At 39.8% G+C, this 19,853-nt stretch overlaps 1 protein-coding gene across 1 annotated transcript in view; it reads right to left on the bottom strand.

The window, feature by feature from the left end:
- Positions 1-19,807, bottom strand: part of slc49a4 (solute carrier family 49 member 4) — a 59,193-nt gene extending 39,386 nt beyond the window's left edge. Inside the window, exons 1-2 of the mRNA XM_019252955.2 lie at positions 19,374-19,807; positions 14,323-14,416 (exon numbers count right to left, since the gene is read on the bottom strand). Of these exons, the coding sequence (XP_019108500.2) occupies positions 14,323-14,416; positions 19,374-19,668 (389 nt within the window). The 5' untranslated portion in view covers positions 19,669-19,807. The remainder of the gene's footprint in view (positions 1-14,322; positions 14,417-19,373) is intronic.
- Between the last annotated feature and the right edge of the window lie 46 nt (positions 19,808-19,853).

Raw genomic sequence — 19,853 nt, 5'->3', positions numbered from 1 at the left:
TGCATTCAGATTGTCTATTTACAGCTGAAGTCCTCTTTCTTATTCAACATAAGTGAGTGCTGCTGGAAAGAGAAGACTGAATGTTTAAATCAAGCTGACTTCGACACTTTTAATATAAATTTGGATGGCAGATATTACCCATTAGGTAAGTGTCTACAGTTTTTAAAACAGTATTAAGACATTATTTAGCACCTAGCATTTATGTGATTTAGAAGACTGTTTTGGGACTTACTGACACCCTGCTGAATGCAGAGCTGCCACGTTTCTGGCATCCATCATTGTCACTGTCAAACCATCATCATCACCATGTTGAAAATTCTCCTGTGTGTGAGTGACAATTACATTTAAATAAGAAACAATACTAGGGGTGCACCGAAAATTCGGCCACCGAAAATTTTCGGCCGAAAATGGCCCAAAAGTGCATTTCGGCTTTCGGTGAAGTGGCCGAATAGTGGCGTGACGCAATTGATGCAATGAAACAACGTGCGCAGTGATCTGTCCAGGGTTGCTGATTCTTTTCTCATTCACACACAATAAACCCACGATGCAGGATATAGGAAAAACACAGGAAAGAAATACATCATACACTGCTCTTGAGCGAAGCTATATACTTCTCTCTACATTACGGCGTCTTACACATGCGAGGTGCGTTCATGACCGTCGGAATGACTATGATGCGTTCATGAACGTGAGAAAAATGGAAATTCACCGGAAATACAATAAAACTAAATATTTCTTTCAAGAAAAAATGAACAGTGATTAAAACAACATGGGCTTTCTAACAATATAAATGAAATAATAATTATACTAACTGGAAATTCTACTGGAATATTTGAAGGATATTAAATAAACATTTACTTTCTTTGAAAAGTTTTAAGTATCTGGGAGTACAGGTAGACAGTGACCTTAGTTGGCGCACTCAGGTGGCCAATGTCTGCGCTAGAATCCACCAGCGCCTTCATTTTTTGCGCAAACTCAGAGTTTTTGGAGTCTGCAAAAACATTATGCTCATCTTTTACAGAGCAACGACTGAGTCAGTTCTTCATTAAGGTATTACCTGCTGGTTTGGCAATCTCACAGTAAAATCTAGAGACAAGATTTCGAGCCTAGTCAAAGGTAAGATTATGGGTGTGATGCCCCCCCTTAACCCACAGGATCTTTTTGAGCAGGCAACTATCAGACATGCAAACGCCATTTCATCAGACATTTCACATGTGCTGAATGGAGAATATGTCCTTCTTAAGTCCAGGAAGAGATACAGGCTTCCCCTGTGCAAGCACAATTGCTTTAAGTAGTCTTTTATTCCCTTATCTACTAAGCTAATTAATAACCAGAAATGAATGTAGTTGTTTTTGGACGGATTCTTAACTTTTTATAAAGGTTATAAAGTTAGTGTATGTGTGTTGGTGTGGAAATGGTTTGGTGGCTGTGAGTGTGATAATTTTTAGGGGATGTATGATTGAGCTATATTTATGGCAGGATGAATATTACTGGTATATGTATTGTGAATACCTATCTTTTTATCTTTTTATTTCATGTCATGCTGTAGGTTATTGTAGGTTGCTACGTCTGTATCTGTTTGTGGTATGTTGATATGTGTTTTATGGTGCTGTAACCTCCCCTATCTCTAAGACAAATTTCTCCCTGGTGGAGACAAATAAAGAAACCTAACCTAACCTAACCTAACCTAACCTAACCTTTGAAAAAACATATCTACACATTTATTCTAGGCTATTTATGCAATAGTAAAAAAAATAGTGAAAAATTTAACAACCGCGTTTCATATTCGGCTTCGGTTTCAGTATTCGGCCAACCATTTCATTTTTATTTGGTTTCGATTTTGGCCGAAAATGTTCATTTCGGTGTATCCGTAAACAATACCAGTGTTGACATTGCACCCAGGTTTCAATACTGATATCATAACTTTATAAAATCAGTTCCTTACTATGAGAACTAGCCTTGAACACATATGTGCATTTAAAAAAAAGTGAATCAATGCATGAAGAACTATATGGTTAAAGAATAAGTCAACAAGATTACAAATCTGAACAGACATTTAATGGCGGTTTTGGTTTGCTCTGAACCAAAAAAAAATGGACCTTTCTCACAGCAGCCATTCCTCTGGAAACTTTGAAAACCGACCTGCTCCTAACCATTTAAAAGCAGACATGTGGAATCATTTTGGATTCTACAACGTTGATGGAGGAAATGAACTGGACAAAAGCTATGTTGTATGCAAGATTTGTCGCGCTAAAATAAAATACTTTGGCAACACAACGAACATGAGATGTCACACAGCACGATTCCACCCGACGGAGGAGGTGGGAAAGCTGGCTGCTGTTGCTACTAGCAGCCAGAGAACAATCGAGGACGCTCTGGGTAAGCTGCCACCCACATCGCAAAAGGCCAAGCGAATTAAGTAACGCTTCGCTGAATTAAAAAAACAACAATATTTTTCTACAAAATGCTACCATTTGTTTTATTGAAGATTGAATGTACAGTTAAGTTGCTGATACAAAATGAGAGACTTGAGTATTTTATTTACTGTTTTGAGCTGTTGGTACTGAAGTAGTACTTTATTTAAGCCTAAGAGCACTTTTGTTTTATTTGTAACTAACATATGAAACACTAAAAGCAGCAAAAAGCACCTTGAGCTGTACACTAAAGTTCAAATGTTCATGCATTTCCATTCCAATGGATATTTCCATAAAGGTTAATAAAATATAATGGAAATGAATTCAACTCTTTGTTTCTTATTGCAAATGCACTTGCAACTGCAAATGATGAATACTCATTCAGTGAGACAAAAAGAAATGTGGAAAAAGTGCATGAATATACATAAATTAAAAATGAATCAATAATCGTTTTAGAATCGAATCGTAGCCTCTGAATCGTAATCGTAATTGAATCGTGAGGTGCCCCAAGATTCTCACCCCTAGTCCCAGTAAGGTATGGCATCGAGCCAGCGATTAAGCTGAGTGGAATGCAGCCAATAAAATAATCCAGTGGAGTTTTGGACCACCTGCACTTTTCCCATTAGTATTATGTCAATGTTTACATGCTGCAGTCTTCATATAAAAAGCCGTTTTTAAATCACTATGGCACCATCACCATATTCTGATGATTACAGGCAGCAGGGTGGTGTAAAGCCCTGCAGCAGCCTTTCACCCTGCTGCAGCGACCTTGTGTGGGACGCTGACTCCCTACCAGCTTTCAGGCTGCAGCGCTGTAACCAAGCCTAAACCTTGACCTCCCTTGTCACGAGAGGGTGAGGAGAAAACAGGATTTCTTTTAGTGCGATCAATAGACTTACACATTATTATAAATCGCTGTTAATGAGATTGTGTTCACGTCGGCTGTTACAGAGGCGAGAGCCAATCAGATAAAGAGTTTGCATAATTTTTTTTAGAGAATCATGCGACAAAAGAAAAAAAAAATAGTGAGTGACATAAAGGACAAACATTTTTTGAATTTTTATCATCCTGGATATGAAACGATCCCAGCTGTTGTAAACAGTAGACAGTGTTTACATGTTGCCTTCGCCTGGTTCCTGACCACCGCTGGGGGTCATGAGACCTTCTTGATTTTAAGGGGTGAAAGAAAATCCAGTGTGTAGGATTTAGTGGCACCCAGCAGTGAAGTAGCAGAAATTCACATAAAAAGGCCATTTCTAGATCATCTTTGGGTTGTTTGTTCTGGGCTGCTGTAGAAAAATGGTGGCTCAACAACTGCGCTTGGACCATCGACCTTGGTGGGTCCGACATTAATGTTGTGGCCTGTATTATTTTTGTTTTTTACAAAGACCCATTGTCAAATCTAGTTTCATGCCGCCATATTGGCAGTGCAACCATGTGTTCACATTTGAATAACACCATGTGACTTAGAATGTAAACAAATCAGAGAAAAAGGCAGGACAAATGAGCTGTATAGATCAGAGCTAAACCACACATCAAAGTCACTTGCATTGTGACATCATCAGGACTGTATATAAGGCCACAACACATCAGTCAGTCAGATCATTTCAGACCTTTCAAAACGTGATACCCCAGTGAGAAAGAGCGAAAAAAGACAATTTGCAAAGAGACGACGGATACAGAATACAACTGTTAGTCAGAGATCTACAACTGCAACCTACAAACATTACTTTGTGACTGACTACCAGCCAAAGAAAGAAAATGCAGCGCCCGGGGAACCCCAGAGGTAACCAGAGGAGCGATGAAGAGCAGACCGTACGCGGCTGCTTTTGTGAGACCAGCTGCCAAGAGTTGGAGGAAACAAAAGCACAGCTGAAGAGACAAAAATCCTTAAAAGAGAAGTTCATCAACAAGGAAAAGGAGACAAGGCAGGAGCTAGAGAGACTGAAGAAATACACCAATCCAGAAACTCTCAGCACCGCAAAGATCGCCAACCAAGTCAGAGACAATACCAAGAGGAAGAAAAAGAAACTCTTGCAAGTGGACTACAAGGAGCTGCAGGTGGCCCACATCATTAATGAGGAAAAGTTCCAGGCATAGAAGAACAAGAACAAGCTTCTCCAGGAGGAACTGGAACGGCTTTATATTTCGTACCAAGTGCTCAATGCCAGGTATGAAAACGATGTCCCCAAAATCAAAAAGCAGGCTTTTTACCTTCAGCATGATCTTGATAATGAGATCTTGCAGAAGCATCTCGTGCAATCTGACTACGAAGAAGCCTTCAATGCACTCCAGGAAGAGAGAGAGAAGAACAAGACTCTCCAAGAACAACTGGAGAATGCGAGTGTGTCACTCCATAAGGTCAAGCAGCAGGCTGACAGCCTGAGGTCTGACCTTGAGAAGAAGCTTGAGCAGAAGAAACTCCTGCAAACAAGTTATGAGGAGCTGCAAGAGGCACACAAGCTCAGTCAGGACAAGTTTTCTGCCGAGATTGAAGCTGAAAAGGAAAAGAACATGATTCTAGAGCAAGAACTAGACAAGATGCACGAGACTACCCAGAAGTATGAAGCCGAAGTCATCACGGCCAGACAGCAGGCCGACACCCTCCAGTGTAAGCTTAAAACGGAAGTCAAGTCTCATGCAGTCTCAGTGTCAGAGGGCTTGCGTATGATCCAAAACGTGAGGGTTGAGCAGGAAGCCATCCGTCAACAGATGGCAGAGGAGATCACGGTCCTGCAGCAAAATGCCCTCGAGAGCGAGAAGATTTTTGGGAGAGAGCTAGATGAGCTAAAAACTCAGCTCAGTGTTCAGATCTCACTCAACCTGAAGCTATCCACTGAGCTCAAGGCTGAGAGAGAGGCTCTCCAAAAAATCAAAGACAGTAATGACAACCAACCACCAAAGGAGGCTGAAGCCGCTGAGGACAAGCAATGCGAGCAGCAGGCAACCATCAGTCCTGCAACCACCGGCCCTCGAATCCCAGAGAGGCACTTGGGGAAATCTTCCAGACAGGACAGCAGAACCACCTTCTGTCTGGAAGAGGACCCGTCACTTTCTGGGGTTGAGGAAACCAGAGAGGTGGAAGAGGAGGAGGGAGAACTAAAGTAACATCGAGTTCTTCGGGTTTTCTCCAGGTGCTCTGGTTTCCCCTGCATCCAAAGACGCAAAAGCACAGCAAAAAAAATAAAAAATTAAAGCAAAAAAAAAAAAAAAAGTTCAAAGTTCAGATATTGTTATATTTCATAATTTTGTAGTTGCACAGTTCTTGGGCATTTGTACAGAAACTGCCTCTGTTTGTGTCTTATTCTGATTTAAAATGACATTACAGAATCATAAAATTATCTCAGAGTTTGAATTTAGCTGATAATATCCTAACCGAATATAAAAATAATATTTATTCAAATATTTAATTCTTTCTGCAATTAACTGTTTATGCTAAATTCATTTTTTGTCCTTCACAGTCATTGGCAACTGAGAATTCATGGATTCATGCATCCGTTCTTTGAGCTACATTACAACCAGTTCAGCCATTAACAATAAAAACTGGTTAAAACATGAAATGAATATGTAGAATGCCTCAGAATAGTTGTGGTGTTTTTAAAGTGAGGTTGTAGCTGTACTTATAGCTGCAGTAGAGAAGTAGAGCTATGCACTGCTGTGGACAGGGTCAGCAGAAAAATATATTTTTCCACATATAATTTTAAAAAAAAATCACTATCTGTTTAAGTGTACACCTATTAGAAATATTTTCCATGCTTAACCTTGCTGTCAGACAACTTTTTAATTCGGTGACTGTAACTAGTTACTTTTTTTGAGTAACTTGCCCAACATGATAGAGAAAATGTTTTTGAAGCCCTGAAGGTCACTAAGATGGACTGACGCTAAATATTTCATTAGATAAAACATGTTGTAAATTCTGGAAAACGTTTACATTTATCTTTCGGACTATACAACGCTCTTCATTTACCCCATAATATTATCAAAACTTAATTCACTTTATGTAGTCCCTTGTGTGGCTTCAATGGTCAAAAGTGTGGTCCAAGGTTGTAGAAATCATCTGTGCATGTAGGGGATGTTGCCCTGTAGTGCGCATGTGATTGAGGAATATTTAGATATTCAAGTGTACTTGAATGAAATCTGGTTGTTTTAGTCAAGATAACGCCAAAATATATTTTCCCCAACTATATTTAAGGTTCCAATCCATTTAGTGCAGCAGACTTTTCAGTGAGCCACAGCAACACCCTGACTCTGGTTGACCTGAATGGAACTGAACCTTAGTTAATTAAGGTTGGGTCTATTTCATGTCAAAATGGCTGCTGTGAATAAGGCCTAATGAGGTTCAACACCTGGCCCCACATTTAAAAAAAACAAAACAATAAAGAGCAATTGATTAGGGATTGCTTGATTTGCCGATTGGGTATATCATAAAGGAATTAGACACATTGTTTGTTTTTTTCCAGGGCTAATGATAGAAGTAGCAAAGGAGAGAGCCAGAGACTCTCTGTTGAGAGTTGCGTATGATTGGACTCTCATGAGAAAATGGCAGCGGGTAAAGACAAAGTTTATGGGCTGAAGCACAAGCAAGTATTTTATTTTTAAAACTCTGTTTGATCTGAATGGAATGGAACCTTAATATCATTGGTAACACCTGTGTTTACCTACTATTTCATGTCAAAATGGCTGCTGTGAAAAAGGTCTATTTAGGTTCAATACGCGGCCCCACATTGAAAAAAAAAGAAAAAAGCAGTATCTCCACACTTAAAGTGGGCATATTAGTTTGTGTTGCTCTTCAGTGTGTTTATACTTCTCCGCTCCTAACTCTTTTTTACTTTGTGGTCCACTGCCTCTAGAGTTCACAGATAAATGTGTCAAAGCACAGTGGTCAGTGACAGATTGATTGGAAAATAACTTGTTCACCGTATATCTACTGCCCACATCTCAGACCCGATAACATCCCAGCCTACACGCCGGCACCTCCTGAAATACTCTGTGGATCTTACTTTTTATTTATCTCACTTCTTCTTTCTCTTCTTTTTCTTACATACATACATACATATATACATACATACCTCAATTAATTCAGTGGTTTTCTATTACAGACCATATGAGTGATATGACATTCACAGAATAAGCTGTGTACTCTGCTCTGGTCATCTGAGTCAGTGCAGGCATGGCTTTGACTCCCCCACATTTGGCCTCTCTGTCATTTCAGTACCAAGTGAGTTCCCTCAGCAACTGAGGGATGAACCCAGTGTCGGGACACTGTTGCATTTACCACTCAACTATTTTCTTTCCTGTCTTATTGTGATGGAAGACACGAGTGACAAGCAATAAAATGCATCCTTCAAATTACCAGAGTGTTACACTGTCATTTTCACTTCAGCGTGTAGATCATCATTTCATCATTTGTCATCATATTTTTGTTTTACCGACTCACTGCTACATGATATAAGTCAAAGATGCCTGTGCTCACATGGCAGAAACCTAGACAATGTGTTTACATGCCACAGGGTAAACCGGAGGACATATTCAGGTTTCTCAAATATATATTAGTGAGTGAGGATAGGGATATTAGTGTGCATAGAAATGTACTGAAAATTCAGTGTTTTGCTGCCCATTTAAATGCCTTTGAGTTGTCTTTAGCAACACATATTAAAGTAACTTAAGGTACTACCAAAAAGGCTTCCTTAAGATTACTGTTACCTTTTTTTTTTGCCCGTTTTTAAGCTTCGTGACAGAGACAGCTTAAAGAGTGACAGGAATGTGGGGAGAGAGAGATGGAGAATGACATGCAGGTCGGATTTGAACACTGGGCCGCCGCGGCAAGGACTGAGCCCCTGTGCATGGGACAGACGCTCCACCAACTGAGCCAAAGGACACCCCAGACTCATGACCTTTTAAATAAGTTGTGCTCAATTGCACACTTTACATCAGAATCATTAGCTCTCGGCTGTCCTAGGAGTCACCTGATCCACTGCTCTAACTGCTTGGCCATGTCGCAATTTCTGGAAACATCTAAAAAAGTAAAAAAATCATGTAATTTCTCCATGATTAATGAGTTTACTGTCAACTGCAACTCTTCATCGCCCTGGCTGCGCTCCATTTGGGTGGGACGGTGTGTCACCTTATGAAAAAGGACAAAGAAACTCATTGAATGCTGCGTGAGTCAGCGAGTATGACTTCCTCTGTCAGCTGATAATCAAATAGCAGCAGTAGTGTAGTTAAGTTTAATTTAATCTTTTCACAACTTTTAAAGATTGGCTGAGTAGTACCGTACATTTTGGCTTCAGGCACAACAAGCTTTGTGAAGTATGTGTTCTTAGATTGTTTATGATGCTCTTGATAAAACATGGTATTTTATTTACCTGCTGCACAGATCTATTGATTCAGCACAGCATAAGCAGCATGTGCTTTGTGTGGTGAATTGAAATGGAGTGGAAACCACGACCAACTGGTACAGATGGCCACTGTGCCGGTTAGGTTTTTGGAACAGACCCTGTGATTACAGTCTCATTCAAGCCTGGGAAGGGTCCAGAATCCAGACTCGTCCACCTGCTGTACTGTATCTTTCTCATTGGACGCAAATATTACTCCAGCCCCAAAACTCAAATGCAGTTTGTCCAAATACTGATTATTAAAGCAACAAAGACACACGGCATGATTTAAAACAATAACTGCAGGGTTCAACGTTTATTTTGCTTGCCCAGACAAGTCAGAAATCTCATACACCATTTTCACAGCAGCCATTTTGACATGGAACAGTCTGGTAACACCTGTGTTGACCTATGATACTGATTAACAGAACTGAACCTTAATTAGTATTATTGGTAACACCTGTGTTGATCCTACTATTTCATGGTGAAATGGCAGCTGTGAAAAAGGTCTAAGTCAACTTTTAGTTGCCCCTATACATATTATTTTATGTATCAATGGTTTATTTATTAGCAGTCATCATAACTCCTGTTTCCAGGATAGTAAAATGCTCGCTTTTGCTTCAGCCCATAAACTTTGTCTTTACCCATTTTCTTCTGAGAGTCCAAACGTGCAACTCTCAACAGAGATGAGAAGGAAGCTCACTCCTTGGCTACCTCCATCATTAGCCCTATGTGTCTAATTCCTTTATACTATAGCTTTTTATCCAACTGGACACAAGTGATTTACCAGCCTGATGTGGCATTTTACTAGCCCCGGCAAACTGAGCAATCCTTAATCATAAGCCCTGAAATGTAAACCGAGTGTGACCTCATATTAAGACCAGGCACCTTTTTGTTTTTTTACAAGCATAAATACAATGTCTACATTTTTGTGCAAAGCCTTAAAGGATACTATATCATATAGCATAAACACATTTTACTACAAATGTCTGTGAAGGTTCTCAGTCAGGTTATCCTTTCATGAGAAGGCTTAAATTTGAGGCAAAAAAATTTGTGAAAATGTTTCACCACTCATCCAAGAGGTTTCTTCACAGTTCTGACACAGGCATTGAGCCTAGGTGGGATTTTTGACCAGGCCATTGTTTCCACTTGGTTGATTAGTGTTTTTTCACAAAACAAGCCATAAAACGGCATGTATCTGAATCACTAAGTAAACATAACTAATAATTTGACCAGTGTGATGGAAGCTTTCAGCTCTTGAGCTTTTGAAACTTTGTGTTGCAAAGTTTGTTCAGAACTTTAAAAGTGCTGGAGCTCAGAGCGGAGCCTGAGTGGCTATATTCTCTCAGGATGGATGTGACTAAGAAAACTGCCTTTAATGTGACAGGTGATGAGGACAGATGGTGAGTAACCTGAGGATGAGCGTTCACACGGGGAAGCTGCACTGTGGCTAGAGAGGAGAAGAAAGGGAAGAGAGCAGCTTTTTTCCAACAAGATGATTAAGTTAATCAGTATTGATGAACCTTGTCAGACGGAATTTGATCGAGAATTTGATCAAGATTGAGAAGAAGCCAACTCTGTGGTGAAATCATCTGAGCCACCCGGGCTGAGAGACGTAATTCTGCCATCACAAAAAGGCCAGGCCAATTCTGTCTTGAAAATAACACCACAGCAATTGTCAGAGTAATAGGACAACCTGCTGTGGAACCCACAATGTGTTCTGATGGCCAATCAGACAATGTCTGAGTGAGTCTGAGATCTAACTGATTGGCACTTACTAATCACACAGCTGGTCTGTGTTGCATGAGAGACACATACGAAGAGATGAGATGTGAGAGAAAAGAGCGAATTCGTGAAAACACAAGACAATGAGGAGGGTAAAATGATGATGTCTTTGATTTGAGAGCAGCCGCTGATCACAGCGAGGTCTTATCAGTGACCAGTGACGCAACAGTGCCTTTGTTTCTCATATGAACAAAACAAACACTTTCTTTTTCATATGGGACTAAAGGAGCTACACGGAAGATCCTGGTTATAAAAAAAGAAAGGAACTTCCACTGCTCAGTAGTGCACAGCCTTTGATTTCTTAAAGACTCAAAACAAAGAGGTGTATATTTCCTCAAGAGGATGTCACGAAAAGAAAAAACATGAAACGGCATGTGGATTAAACACAGATCTGTCGAGGGAACCTGGATAACTGTCGCCACTTGCCTCCGGATCAGGGGAGCAGGAAACTAAAAACTGTCTTTGATCGCTCTTCCAATGCCTTCGAACACAACACGTTCAAAAGCCTGGAGCCGGTTAGACTTTCAACCGTGTTGTTAGGTCCCCTCCCTGTCTCTCAGGTCATCTAAATCATCATCTAAGCCCATTGTTCTGGTGTGAGCAAAAAAGAAAAGCAACAACACAGGTCAATAAACAAAGCCCTTGTTTTATCTCCACTACTGCAAAGCAAAGAGTGACATCTAGTGGTGATCCAGGGAGCTGCATGATTCTATCAGCACATACTTTATGGCGATAACCTGCTGTGTCACCCATTCAAACTTGCCTTCAAGAGCTGTGACCTATTACATTTCACATGCAAATCAGGCTGAACTATGTCAGAGCTAACATTTGCTTTGTTATCTTGGCTTTCACTGTTCCATCTTGTTTTTCACTTTGAATGCTGAATCTGAAGAGCTGAAGGTCATGGGCTGTGAAAGGTTGTACCCATCATCCAACAGGGGGAAAAACAAAATCACTGTTCTGAACCTGAGCAACATACTTTAAACTTTGTGAGTATGGCAGATACTGATAGAAGAAGCACTGACACTGATGTATTCTGTTGTATGGCTAGATTAAAGGCATACTGGCGATACTGTACTCTGCTGGGATTTTGTACCGGACTAACTCTTTAGTAATACTGCTAAGGTGTATGTTTGTCAGTTTGACCAACAACAGTCCTGCCATTAGCTTATCCAAACAAGTAGAGGAAAAAGTGTCTTGTGCTCTGTTTCTGTCTATTTGATTCTATTTCCCCTTTACAGTACAAGCCTCTGACATAAAGAGGACGATGTTTTTGTGTTCTGACCTGGATGGTAACATCACCCTGGTTCCCTAGGCAAAACGCCAATGGGAGCTTTCTATTAGATTTTGGATAAATGCAGAAAATAATCTCCGTTTCAAACAAATAACTGTGATACTTGTTTTGTTTAACCAGATCATCTTCACAAACAAAAAACACTTTAATGGTTTGAAGTGTAAATGCAATCACCAATTGCCATGGTTGCATTACATCAGCGTCACCACCGCTAAGCTTTAAATGTATGTATAAATGTATGAGCAGGGTTTTTACTGACATATTTTATGTCATAGAATAAAAATCTCTTAAGCTTGTGTTAACCAAAGATCTTATTTCAGATATCAAACCAAAAACCAATTTAAAACAAACTTGACTTTGAACTGAGAAACCCTTATTTCTGAGTTTTATTTCTGATTCCTGACACACTTATAGTTAGTATAGTTATACTTATAGTTGTTCAAAGAATGCGCACAGGCTAGTGTGTGGTACTGTGTAAAAAAAAGCCCCTACAAATGTCAAGTGGAGCTGCATTAGCCATAACTGGAATGTTGTTGAACGAGGGTCAAGAGAAAGGTTGAGCACAAAGTTACATTTTTAGGAGCTTTGTGAAGACAAGTGTACAGGCTTGAAACAATGCTGAATCAGCCACCAATGACCTATTGACTCACTGGAAGGGAAACCCCACCAATGCTGCTCATGAGGATCAGTCTCCTTGTCATGGTTAACACCTCTCAACCAAGGGAATCAGTTGTATAATGTCATCTGTGGCTGAGGGGGGTGAAGTCTGAAAAAAATAACCCTTGGTGGTGTCATATGAGTTACGTGGGAGTTAGAGAGACTGCACATTTTTTAATGATAAAAACTGGAGGCTTGGACATCTGCATTCATCAGGCAGGGCAAATCTAAAGGAAAAACACCATTGAGTTGGATGGAGAGTATCTCAGGGTTAGGGTTAGGCTTTTTGTCTACTCTTGATTTACTGATAAAATTAAAACTTTCTAACTGATCTTTCTATAATTTTTAGCGGACCGCAAAATTAAAAAAAGTTCCATAATTATGTGGTTTAGTATGCAGGCCAGATACAATGATACTGAAGATTGAAGCCATAAGCACTCCACTAAAACCAATAATCCTAGAGGATGAGCTTGATTAAAGGGTGTGGTGCTGCTTTTGGAAAATGCTCTACATTTTTTACTGGAATGGAACAAGTTTCTCCAGAAAGGAAAGCACCACAGTCTTGTGTTACCACTGTAAAACACAGCCAAGATCACATTATGCTATTATGCAACACAGTGATCTACACATGGTTAACGATCGGAGATGAGACCCTTGATCATCTACCAAACATGTTTAGTCTACTTGTTGGTGTGAGCATGTCGAAGTGGACTTGTGAGAGGACGTCACTCTTGACTCCAGGTTATTAAAAAGGAAAGAGGCCATAAAGCTAGATGTACAGAATGCTGCAACCACATGGAGAGCCAACAAATCCAGGATGCAAAGCTCGACATTTCATAGCAAACTGTGAAAACTATTTTTACTGTACGCAGTCTCTTCTATCACTTGTTCTTCTGATATACTTCAACATAAGCTTTTTATTTTCCCCCACATATTCTATCTCTCGCTCTCTCTCTCTCTCTCTGAAGGGGAGGCGGGGAGAGAAACAGAGAGAGAAAAATGATTTATGTGATCTTTAAAAGCCAAAATGACTTTTAAAATCCTCAAACCCATGGAGCAAATGTGATATGTGACTCATTCTGTGGAAATACAATCCCTTCTATGTATTCATCATCTTCTATGTATATTCTGGAGGCCAATAGGAATCATTAGACAGATTGCCACTCAGAAACATTCAATGAAATTAAATTTTTAAAGGCTAATTATAATTGAAATGACCTCCTCTGAGCTCTTGCACTCTTCTTAAAAGAGAACACTGAGTAAAACTGAGAATGAACACAGATTTTTTTCATGTTTTCCAGCAAGGGCCTGTCTTCTGTTCATCTTCTGTTGGTTTGTCACTTACAATGCAGGATAAACTTTCATCACTTTGATGACCCCTTAAATTTGATCCCCTGTATATTTTTCCCCCAAAATGTTTATTTGTCCAATGGTTTGGGCACTTTGTGCTCAGAGCTGATCAACAAATATTAGCATACTGTGAGCGCGGAAAGATTATTTTCAATATCGATCAATCTACCATCTTGCCAGCTGGTTTCAGAATAGTTGCAGATACATTTTCTGTGGTTTGACTTATCCATTCAACTCTTTTGTCCATAAACTGATGTACATAGCCAGTCTTGAATTGGCTGTGGCTGTCGGTTAGAAATACTTCCCTAATAAATCAAATTATGGAAATTATGGAAGGCTTATGACTGCACTGAAGATCACGAGTCAATCTCTGCCTCCTTTCCAGAACTTTTCAAAAGGATCACACTAGGCCCGTTGAACTGTGTGCTATCATGCAGAGTAGTCTTACCATCGTCTAAGCTGCTGGTCTGTCAATGGGATGCTCCTTAGAATCGCACCTAGCAGCATGAAGAATGCAGAGAGAAGGAGGGACGCCCGCAAACCTGGACAACACATGAAGAGATGATGAAAGGCGAGAAAAGAGCAAAAAATGAATTTTAGTCTATAACTAAACAAAAATGTGGAGGAATGTCAGAAATATTGTTGAAATATTTTGTGGCTACAAACAGGAAATATTATGAAGAGATGTACAGATTACAAGTATCACATTTCCACCAAATTAGCTGATACTTGAACCAGTTCTGTTCAGGATTTAATAATAATTCAGCTATCAAGTTCCTCTTCTGTGGAAGTTATCATTTTGGGTTCAAGAGGCAGACACCTCAACACTTTTAAGAGTAGGCTTAAGATGCTCCTTTTTGATAGAACTCTTCTCATCTTCTCTCTCTCTGCATCTGTACACATTCATGTCCCACCGATTTCTGTTCATAGCTTAGCTTTTGAGTTTTTGTGCTCTCTCATCCTGCAGGTTCTCATGGATCACGGCTACACCTAGATCAATTATTGTGGTCGTGCCTGCAGCAGATGGCAGATGTAGAAATTGTTGTCTCTATAGATAATATAGTCTGGACCTGCTCTATATGGAAATTGTCATGAGATAACTTCTGTTATGATTTGGTGTAATATAAATATAAAACAGGATAGGGTCAGCCTATAACATCTGTGATATTGAAGTGCTCGTACTTGGAGAGCCTAATACTTTCTGAGGTGGTACATGGTGGAAAAGGTTTACACTACTGTGGAACATGTTAAAAATGTTCAAGATAATTTCCTAGAGACTAAGGTGCTGTCTCTACTGCTTGTTTTGTGAGATGAACAGTCAGAAAATATTAAATTCACAATGATATATAAAAAAAGAAAAGATCAAATCCAACATCCAAGAAGCTGAAGCTAGCAAATATTTGGTATTTTCTACTTAAATATATTAAGTAACTATTAATTATTTCAGCACCTACACTCAGATGCCACTTTATTAAATACACCTCGCTAAATCTTATTCAATTTAATATAACAGTTGTACATCTTCCTTCATGAAGGTGATGATGTTCAGGTTTTGTTCTTTTAGAAACATACTGAATGAACTATATGGTCATTTAGGTTGGAGTTTGTTCTGCTGTTAAACTGAATTGCGTTATACAGAGAGGTGTTTCTGTTATTTAGCCCTCACTGATAATAAAATAACAGAAACACCAGTCAGTATAACAGTCCAGTTCAACATCCTCACACACACTGCATTAGTTTGAGCTAGGTTTACGTCATAAAGTGGAAACTGAGTGTATGTGGTCAATAATAACACAACAGGAATCCTGAAAGTTCCTTGTTTAATATCGTCAAACAGACAAAATGTCTTTTTTTGGTCAACTTGGAAGTCCCTGTTCTCAGTTTCACCCACATGACGGCCATTTAAGGAAACTCTCTTCACTTCCCTATTTCCTTATTCTTCTCTTTCTATGTCAGTTGACACAGCTGGCTGGTCAGCTTTGACCAGATCAATGTACAATATACAGTACATATATACAAACATACACTCACACTCATACAAAATAAGAAATACAGGTCACAACATGCAAACATGTCCTCGTGGTGGATGTTAGGAGTTTGTTTTCTTTGGATATTATGGTGGGCATGCAGTCTGCGCTTTGTCTCCATTCTGTGCTCTGCTGCACCAAATATTGACCCATCACTAGTAGCAACAAGTACTGACAGGGATTAGTTTTGTGTCAGCTGTTCCCTTATAACATACAACTTTTCAGCTTAGGTAAAAGCTGAATCAGAGAAAGCTTTGGTTTATTGTGGAAGATGGTATCTGCATGATGGTGCTCTGGTCTTTTTTAATAACACTATTATAGGGAATTAGTTGGACTACTACAATTGAGTTTCATGGGCCTGGATGCCTTGTATGTTTAGCAAATTAGATGACTTTTAATGTCTCGGATAATACTCTTAAAAAGGCAGCAGAGGTCTGAGACAGTTGAGAAGCTTGCTGCATCTGTCTGGCTCAGCAGGATAAACCTACATTGGGAAAAAATTACGAGCACCTGGCCCCCCATCTTTAGCCAGGGTTTACGTGCAGGCACGTAACACCCTCAACAGACTTCAGCTGGAACAGGCAGTTCTCACAATGTCTTAAGTCACCATGCAAGTTGCAAGTCCTGAAACAGGACAAGTTAGGGAATACACGATTCCTATCGCACAACCAGACAAGACAAATGTCAGTAAAAGTATTCAACTATTCAATAAATGGGAACCTCGCCCAAAGGAAAAACATCTCAAAGTCTGATTCTTGTTTGAATTGAAAAACCACTGACAGTATACAGAATGGACAATCCATGAGTGACGTCACATAGCAGTTTTGAAACTCAAAAAATGTGGTGCTGGCCGCTATGTTGGCGCTTCTTCCACCTCCCAGGTAATCTAAATATCGGCAAAGACATGGATCATTATCAGACCTAAGGCCGGCCGACAATGATCCACTTCTGGGTGCGCTAATAAGTATGTGTATTGTCAAAGTGGCCATGCTGTTAATTATGCCTAACTTAAGCCTTGATATAATTTGAACAGGTGAGTTGTATATAAATTCACCCTCAGTACAGTTGTCATGAACGGGGAAATTTGTACCAGGCTGTAAACATGTTTATTTCTTTACTACTGCTGTGATGTTGGACATTTTAGTATAGGCGTTTATGGAAGTTTAAATGTTTTGTAGCCAGCCTCGAGTGGCCGCTTGAGTTATTACAGTTTTTAGTACTTCAGCATTGGCTTCATCTTCCAGACACGGACGCTGACACTTGTGGAAAATACATCAAGAACATCACGTCACCTACAAAGTGACTCAGGATTCTGAGTTTGGACAGTCACAACAAAGTAATTTATCAAGCAAATATATCAAACTTGCTTAGAGAATTGAAAAAAAATGGATTGACATTCTTCATTATGTTGACTGATTAATACAAACAATTCATTCATAAAATAGTTATTAGGAGGATACATGGATAAAAGCTAACCCTTTAGAGATATTACTGGACTTTCTGTGATGCACATAGGCTTATATTTCACACAGCATTGCAGTTGTATTTAATGACACAAAAAGCCCTGAAGGCCGGCTGCGGCAAGTAGGACTTACAAGCTTTACAACCTCGCACTTAAATAGGTGGATCGACTGTCCCTGACACATTTAGCAACATCAGCATATTGTATGTATGTCATACACTGAGCACATCATGTAGGCTTACTACTCCATCCCTGCATCACATATGACTTGTTCTCTATAAGACGCTAGCCTCTCTTGGACAGCAGCTAGCGTGTTGTTGATCATCAACAGTGTCTACCTTCAGGGAGAGGGAACTCCCAGAGGGACCACGTGTGTGTGTGAGAGAGAGACTCAGAGTGTGTATCATACATAGACAACAATCTGTTGTTGCAAACTTTGGATGTTATGGAGCTCACACCATGGCTTAACTAAATTTGAGTCCTGAATGACCTGCCCTAATTCAATATGCAACTCGGAGGCAGAAGTAGCTGCAAGATGGGTATAAAGTTGAGCATTAACTTCACGGGTATGAGAGGAATCGACAGCTGGGTTATTTCATTGAAATTGAAATATTTCGTTGAAATTAGGTACAGATGGAGACACACAGACAAAGATCCAGACACTAATTGCTTATGAATAAAGGTCACAAGATGAGTTGTGTAACATCTTGGCAAGTCCTGCAGTCTTTAATTCATCAGCAGCCTGGTTACCGTTCTGTTTCTACTGGGTTGTAACTGTTTTTGTCATCTGACAGTCTGACGGGGCATGAATGTGTCAGTCAGGTGATGCTGAAGAACTGGTTAGGTGAAGGGTGCTCTCTGAGTCAACAGCTCTTCTAAAGGCAAAGGCGCACTTCATAAAATGTTGTTTCAAGGTTTCAAGAGCATTTAGAAAGAGGGAAGTCTTATCCTGCATCAGCACTTTTAAACTCTCACACGGGTCCAACTCTGATGCTGGGCAGTGGCCAATGGAAGACACTTTTGTGCAGACCAATGTTCATTTAAAAAGTGAAAGTGACTTTAATCCATTAACACAAATACCAAACCTGCAAAAGAAGAGTTGTACTAATTTTAAAAAGAATATGAAACAAACTGACAGTCAACAATTCTGCTAATTCATTTATTGTTTACGTAAGTTATTAGCATATCAGTTTTGGTTAGTTCAGTTGGGGAATTATCAGTGAAGTATTCCTGTACGTTAGGATCAGATGCCTACATGTAAATTGAGGAATAATGGTTTGACCTCTTTGTTTCCACTGTAACTTGTTGAGGTTGATTGATCAACAAATATCAATATTGACCTAGAGTCTACCGGCCACCAGTTTCTGCTATTACGTATATAAAAGCATACAAGTAAGACCAGAAAGATGTACTTAAAGTACTGAAAGTTAAAGAAAAATGGCCCTTGTGACATCATAAGATTATTATGACTCATGTAGAAGCAGGATTTTACTGTTGTAGCTGGTTATTTCATTATGGATTAATCTGCTGATTGTTTTCATTATTATCTCAGTTCATTATTGATTGGTTGGTTGTAAAAATGTATAAATTCCTAATGATTTTTAAAATAATAGGGACAAATCCTTGTTGTAAAAGTAGAGTAGAAGTACAAAGTGTCATAAAAAAGAAAAGACTTAAGTAAATGTCCACAGCTGATAACAACTATTAAAATGTATTTTAAATAACTGTCACGTGAGCAGAGATCATATGTTTTCCACTCTGGTAACAGAATACTACGTAAAACATGACATCACTACTAATCTTACTATGTGATGATAGGGCTATCAAGGGTAGGAAGTCCAGGAACAACAGTAAACTTTTGAGTGATTAATCCATCAAAGATATGAACGTATCATGTGTTTTAGCATTGAACTACAGTTAACACATCCGCACAGGCGCTTAGGGGTGATAACTGCCGCACAGACAGCATGACATACAGATAGGACACAGTGTACAGAATTAGCAACTCACCTCTTTTATCCATTAACCACATAAACAGAAGCCAGGGGACGAAACCCACCGGGCCCCACAGCACCAGAACTGCGATGTCGGACTTGGTGAAGCCGAACGCGTGAACCGCCGAATTCTGGATGGGACCCCAGAAGTTCCACACCATCCCCTGCATGAGTCCCAGCAGAGAGAACAGGGTCAGAACCAGCCATCTTCTACCGTACACTCTGCTGTGTACAGGCTGACTGTGTGCCTCTATGTGAGAAGGGACGAGAAGAGGCTCCCTTTCGGCGTCGGTGCTCGAACCGGCACCCATAGTAGTTATCTGTTTGTCAAGTCAGTTAAAATTCCAGTTTGTCGGCGGCCAGCAGCGGGTCACGGACGTCTCACCGGGTTCTGTCGACCACAATAACAAAAACAGCCGATAGCTTCGGTTACTGTCACGCAACTTTACTGCGCATGCCCAGACGGAAATAGTCACGGTAGTGAAAACTGTGGTCG

Source organism: Larimichthys crocea, unplaced genomic scaffold (assembly GCF_000972845.2).
Source record: "Larimichthys crocea isolate SSNF unplaced genomic scaffold, L_crocea_2.0 scaffold319, whole genome shotgun sequence".
In the NCBI taxonomy this organism is placed as follows: domain Eukaryota; kingdom Metazoa; phylum Chordata; class Actinopteri; family Sciaenidae; genus Larimichthys; species Larimichthys crocea.
This window is presented reverse-complemented; position numbering and strand designations above follow the sequence as displayed.